General features: G+C 47.7%; 1 protein-coding gene across 1 annotated transcript; it reads right to left on the reverse strand.

Annotated features, from left to right (window-relative positions):
* Positions 1-1,921: 1,921 nt before the first annotated feature.
* Positions 1,922-4,956, reverse strand: LOC103636541 (WRKY transcription factor WRKY24). The gene is made up of 5 exons (XM_008658887.3): positions 4,511-4,956; positions 4,164-4,361; positions 3,153-3,751; positions 2,879-3,046; positions 1,922-2,751 (listed from the first exon to the last, which is right to left on the reverse strand). Exons 1-5 carry the CDS (start codon positions 4,772-4,774, stop codon positions 2,265-2,267), a joined length of 1,716 nt encoding a protein of 571 aa, XP_008657109.1. The 5' UTR covers positions 4,775-4,956; the 3' UTR covers positions 1,922-2,264.
* Positions 4,957-6,614: the final 1,658 nt, after the last annotated feature.

Here is a 6,614-nt window from a genome sequence, read left to right on the forward strand (position 1 = left end):
ACTGAAATAACAAACAATGTTTTAGAGAATAACTTTTAGCAAGACCCTTAAAGATGCCCTTAAAGATCTATCGGTTCCTTGATGGCTCCTTTTTATTTGTGGTTATGTTAGGTGAAGAGCCATGCTAATAAAATAAAAGGATGTTTGGTTTAAAGAGTCAATCCATTTTAGATGAGCTGGTGTATTATGAGTTTATTTTATAAATTTAGTGGAATAAACTTATTCATCATATTATTACTAATTATTAGCCTATGAGAAATGAAATGATGATTGATCAACTCATTTTATTTTACAAACTAAACAAGAAAGTGATGAAGGAGAAGATGATGGACTATCTAATTCTTTAAACCAAATCAAACACGTTGTATCTATGATTGCTCTGCTCTCTTTTTTTTCAGCCTACTCCCAGCTTTGTTAGCCAAGGAGAGAGCTCCACGAACTAAGAAATTAAGGGTGAACTTCAAGTATTTCGTGGAGCACCTAAGGAGTTACTCAAAAACTCGAGAGTTTTTTTTAAATAGATTCTAAGGTCATCTCCAGAAAACCATGTAAATAGTCGTGAAAAGTACTATAAATTGCATTTTAGAGTAAGATAAAAAGTCTGCTAAAGATAGTTTGAGTATCAGGGACCGATTTGCCAAGACACATACAAATCATACCTATTTCTAATTTTGTATAGCTGTATCAACGTCGTCGGAAGGGGACGGGAGCAGCGACCGCTACTGTTCCGGTCTAGTCTTGCTGAGAGTGTGGGTTGAACGGATTTTCACCCCGCTCGCCGCGCGAGTTGGCTAACAGAAGCGGGTCCAGTTATTTGAGATTGGGTATTCAAAAATTTAAAAATTAAAGAATTTAGTGTTATAACACTATTTTATATAATATATTATTGAAAAATTAGTGTTCTAATAGATCACAAAAAACATAGGTATTCAATGAATACCCATGAAACTCCCTGGGCCCGCCCATGGTTGACTTGCTTATGTCAAATGAGAGAGATGTGGCTGACTCGCATTGCCTTGTTCAGAGCGATTCTGCCCTTTTGTTCTCGGACACACGTCCTGTTGAAAACTTCACCTTAGCACTACTAGACTAGTGGTTGGGCATGGAGGAACCGTGGTCAAATTCCACGGTCAAATCCTTATACACGTCTAAATAAAAGAGCTCAGATACAAGGGACCAGCATGCTGAGCTGCGCTGCTGACCGGTTCTACTCGACACTCATTGTCTTTGGGTTAATGCGTACGTGCACTAATGGGTAGTGATAGCCTAATGGGGTCTAAATTTTATACTCTATAAATTAAGAATCAGATTTCATTATAACTGACCTTTAATTCTATTTATTTTTAAACTAAAATTAATTAAAGGGTTAAATAATTTATGAAAAAAATATTTGAATCATGATTTATTATCACCCCTACATACACCGCATGATATAGGTGTATCCGTAGGGAAGGAAGCTAGCTAGGGCGGTACTACATGTAGTTTGGTAGGGAGAGACTTTGCTCTTGTCAAATTAGAATTTTTTCTTCTAGAAGTACTTTTTGAGAACGTCTGTCAGGGTACAATTCAAATATCATCCGACGGATGTGCCTACTCAGGCCCTACTCTAAACCAATAGAGTTAATTGTTACCAAGCTAATAAGTTGTTAGCTGGATTACAACAGCTAACAACTAATCTATCTAAGGGTATAACTAATAATTAGCTAGTTCATTAGTTGATTTGCTCTAATCCTCTCATCTAATTTTAGGTTCTAACTTTTAGTTTTATAGGTTTAAAACAAAGCCTCAAGCTAAACTGCTGAGCCACAGCTCAGCTAATTATATACTTTGTAAGGCTATCTCTAGCATCTTACTCGGTCTTATCTAAAATTTTAGTTTGTAAACCGTGCAAGTCTTCAAATCATGTCTTCTCACAAGAAAATGAGAACCGTGAGGTCACATTAATTTATGGTTAGTTACAGACAAGCATATGTACCAGAGATGGATAAATCGAGGAACAAAACTTCTTACCCTTTTTGTCCAATATGTATTGCTATGTGTCCTAGACTCTAGTGTCCTATATCCATGCTTTCTCGTCCACGTATCAAGGGAGACACCCTTGCGGCAGGCATCGCTGCCAACATGGAGGCCTCCAAACAAATAAATAAATCTGTCCAACCCTGCCCAGATACGGTACAACAACCACCCTCCTATGCAAAAGTAAAAGAAACAGTCTATGGACATCACGTCATATGCCTTGCCATGTTCTGCAATGTCCTCAGTCCTCAGTCAGTGTACACCATGGACTGCTGGAAAAACATGTCCTCCTCTCGGGGCTCCTCCTTGGCTCTCGGCGCGTGCATGGCGTCGTGCTGCCCCTGCTGCTGGCTCTGGCTCATGTACAAAGAACCCATCGGCATCGGGTTGTCGAAGCCGGAGGATAACGCGAGGCTCCCGCTGGGGCCGCTGCTCTGAGCCGGCGCGCCGCCGCTGAGGCCGAACGAGCCCAACTGCCCGCCGAACCCGTACTGCTGCCCCGCCAGCTGGTAGGCCATGCCCGTCTGCGCCGCGCCAGCCGCGCCGCCGAGGTAGTGGCCGGCGTTGTCCCCCGGCGGCGGCGCGGGCCGGTAGAGCGCGGCGCTGCCCCGCGCGGCGGGCACGTCGTGGTTGTGCTTGCCCTCGTACGTGGTGATCACGGCGCGCAGGTCGTGGCACGCGCGCTCCACGTGCTTGCGCACCGGGCACCCGGGCGTCGTGCACTTGTAGTAGCTCCTGCAGTCACAAGACGACATTCACGGTGTCGGTGAGCAAAAGTTGACGCTTGCGCAGTAAGCTTTTACGGAGTACTTCGTTCCACTTCCACGGACGGAGAGAGATAGAGAGAAAATAAAAATCCTACCTTGGGTTTGGATTTCCCTTCACCACCTTCTGCCCGTACTTCCTCCACCGGTAGCCGTCATCGAGGATGTCGATGTCGCTCATGGTTTGGACCACGACCCTCGGCTCACGCACCGTCCGGTTGGCGGCCATGGAGATACCCTCGCCGACGCCGTCACCGTCTTTCCTCCTGACAAAAGCAACAGGAACTCAATCCCAATTTCCACCTGTTCGATCGTTCCAACCATGCTACAGAAACAACTTGGGGCAAAAAAAAGTACTGTAAGAACACTCACCATCTCTTGGAATCCGGCTCGTCCTCGTCGCCACCGGCGTTCCCGCCTGCCCGCGGCGAGCCCACGCCGGCCTCCTCGTCCCCGAACGACGCGGAGGAGTTCTCGGGCGTCGCGACGGGCGTGCCCAGCATCCCGCCGAACGAGTGCTCGGACGCGTCGCCGCCGCCGCTTTGCAGCAGCTGCGCGGCCGCGCTCGAGTTCCTGCGCGTGTTCTGCGGCTTGGCGTGGTTGTGCGTGCCCCTGTACACGATCTCGGTGATCTGGCCGTCCAGAGACCGCTCCACCTTCTTCTTGGTGGGGCAGCCCGGGAATGTGCACTTGTAGTAGCTGCGCGGGTTCTCGCTCCCCTTCATCTGCTTCTGCCCGTACTTGCGCCAGTTGTACCCGTCGTCCGACGACTGCCTTTGCGACTGCTGCGCTTGGTGGCTGTACCCGCCGCTCGCCGGCACGTGCGGCGCCATCGTGGCGGCGTCCGACGAGGCAGCCTGGAACGGCTCGCCGTAGGGAGCAGCCTGCTGACTGGATCCGGCGTCCATGCCAGGTTGCTGCTGCTGGTAGGCCCATGGCTGCTGCTGCTGACTTCTATACGCCTCTTCACCCTGAAGCGTTGCAAATGATATTAGGATTACATGCTCTGGTGGTTTCTGATTTTGTCTTTAACAATTATAGTACAAACAAAAAGATTATAAGATCTTGGCATGATACTGCCCCAAATGTTCTTTTAATATTTGTGTGCTTATTAAACAAATAGTCTAGGATACTATATATGCCAGCCAGTAGTTCTTTTTTTCAAAGTTGTTCGGCTGGCTGCGGCTGCATCTTCAATTGCTGCAGCCGAACAGTAGTACGAGCCTGTAAACAAACTGTAGCTGCAGCCGGAAGCAGCACAGCGTTGGGCAGCTGTAGCTGTAGTTGGCTCTTTTGGACAAAGTCAGCAAAGAGGCCACGAGAGGGTGATGAGTGATGTCTGATGACATAGAAGAGGATGGCATGGATGGATGCTGATCTCACCAGTGAGGCCGCTGGAATCGGTGGCTGGAAGGTTGTCGTCGTCCGCACGGCCTCTTCGGTCGTCGGCGCTGTCTGGAACGAGAAGTCCGGGTACGACGACGGCCTCCTCTCGTCCTTGCCGCTTTGCTCCGCGCCCGACGTCGCCAACCAGCTGAACTGCTGCGAGGCGAATGCGTTCGTCGTCGGCGAGGTGAAGATCTGGAATGTGCAGAGCGCATTAGCATTCCCAGGAACATGAGCAGCACGGCAGCGCGCGCCGCTGCACTGTGATGTCCAACGTGGTGCAGCTGCAGAAATGGCGGCAGGGCAATGATTACGCGGTCTGGACGGGGTTCGTCCGTGCTTACACTGGAGCTGAAGAGGGCCGGCGAGTCGAGGAAGTCGGCGGGGTTGAGGCCGCCGGGGTTGTTACTGAAGAAGGACGACGGCGACAGGGGCAGGGACGGCGGGGTCATGGCCTTGTACCTCGACGCCCCACCGGCCGCGTCCGTGGATCCTCCCAGCATGTCCGTGAAGCTCGTGCTCGTGCTCGTGCTCGTGCTCGCGAACGCGAACGAGCCGGGCCTCGAGTTCGCCGGTGCTTCGATGCTCCCGGAGGACGAGGTGGTCATCGGCGAGCGTACGGAATCAACCCCGCGGTGCTCCGCTGCGACGAGACCGGTCGGGGGAGTGGGGAGAAGGCTGTTACGTCGTATCCGTCGTGTACGTCTGGGCTGGCCGGCACGGTGGAGGAAGACGATGAGGTGGGAGAGGAGGGGGAGGAGGGAACCGGAGCTGCTTCCTTTGGATTTGTTCGGACTTCGGACGGAATTGCGCTGGGCTATATAGGCTTGGAAATTTTGACTATTGACCGGTCAAAGCTCGTGGAGTTTGACTGGCGGCGCTCGCTGGCCAGTCCAGCTTCGCGACGGGATGACTCCTGGATACCCACGGCTAGCGGCGGACACCGTGGCTGCACGGTGGCGACGTGGCTGCGCTCACGAGAGGCGGGTGCGCAGGCGGGTAAGGTTTTGGGTGACATGATGGATTGGTGGTCACGAATTGTTTCTTTGACCTGCTCAAACGTCCAATGGGATTACAGGGATCAGATGGACTGGTTTTTATTAAAGCATTTTGCTTTAAATTTTGGAATCTATAATTATCTAAAGATAGTGTGGAACCTGACAAAATACATGATTTATTGAACAAAATCTAGCTTTAATTGTCTGGATAGGATGTACTCCGTACGTGTGCATGATCAATGACCCTGAGTTTTATTCTTCTCTCTTCACATGCTTTTCCAGGGCTGCATCCACAGTCGAAGTGTTTAATTTTGATGTCACAGGTCGTTTTGCTAAATTTCAAATTTTGAGACTATTTGATCAACATCGATTAATGAGTAGTAAAGTACACACCGGCTATCTTTAGACTTATTCGAGGGTGTCCGCCTCTATCATAAAACTATCAAATTGCAATCTTATTATCACTATAGTGAATTAATTGTGCTTTGATTCAGTTGTGAGGCGTGGAAAAGTTTTGCGAGCTATCTTTTTCTTTGAAATAGTTATAAAGTCTCTCTAAAAGCATGATACAAGATGCTGCAAAAGTTATACTACACAGAAGAAACTATTTCTTAAAAAAACTATCTCTAGTTTCACCCGTTCAGTTGACATTGTGCTTTGGCTGCATAAGAGCAACTTCAACAACCTTTGTAAATTAATTTGACTAGGTAAAAAAGAAAAAGGTCACTGAAAACCACATCCAACAGACTCGCTTTCTTCATCTCTTATCTATCCTACTCAGCATTTCCTCGTCATCGCTCGGTATCTTTGCCGAAGGCTTTCCACTAGCTATCTCTTCCCTTGCGCCTAACTGCTCTTTGCATGTGACTCATGCAATGACCCGACGCAACTATGCAACGACCTGGCGGTGGCTGTTTGCATGTGTGGATAAGAAAAGCTAACTAATAGCTAGTCTGATGGTTAACCCTAACCAAAATAAGTTTTATATTATAAAAAACTCATCTACAAAACTCTATATTTGCCTATAATTTTATATAAGCTGTTAGAGTTGCTCTAAGCTGAACTAAACATGGTCTTGGAATCTGGCTTGGACCCTATGCAACTACCAACTAGCTGCTAAAATTCTTATGTGAGATTTTATTTAGATCCTCAGCTAATAAGTTAGCTAATGTCTTATTATCAAGTAACAATAACTGCTGGAGTAGTTATTAGCTGGGTTTTCGTAGTCAGCTAATTTAGAGCTAGTTTAAGAACACCATTTTTACGAGGGATTTCTATTTTCTCAAAAAATAAACTAATTTTCCTTGGGAAAATGAAAATCCCTTGAAAAAAAGTTCTCAAACTAGCCCTTAACGATCTGGACGAATCCTCCAGCAGAAAGTTTAGGGACAACTTCAAACCATTTAATTTAGGTGATCTGAGACAGTGTGATTGGTTGCAGCAGAAAGTT

The sequence above is a fragment of the Zea mays genome, chromosome 8, assembly GCF_902167145.1.
Source record: "Zea mays cultivar B73 chromosome 8, Zm-B73-REFERENCE-NAM-5.0, whole genome shotgun sequence".
In the NCBI taxonomy this organism is placed as follows: Eukaryota; Viridiplantae; Streptophyta; class Magnoliopsida; order Poales; family Poaceae; genus Zea; species Zea mays.

What these genes read in the sequence shown, in the direction of transcription:
- LOC103636541 (XM_008658887.3), bottom strand. Translation starts at nt 4,774, where the DNA reads ATGACCACCTCGTCCTCCGGGAGCATCGAAGCACCGGCGAACTCGAGG. An exon ending in CGATTCCAGCGGCCTCACTG is followed by an intron (nt 3,752 to 4,163) that starts GTGAGATCAGCA and finishes GCAACGCTTCAG; the next exon opens with GGTGAAGAGGCGTATAGAAG. An exon ending in GAGCCGGATTCCAAGAGATG is followed by an intron (nt 3,047 to 3,152) that starts GTGAGTGTTCTT and finishes TGCTTTTGTCAG; the next exon opens with GAGGAAAGACGGTGACGGCG.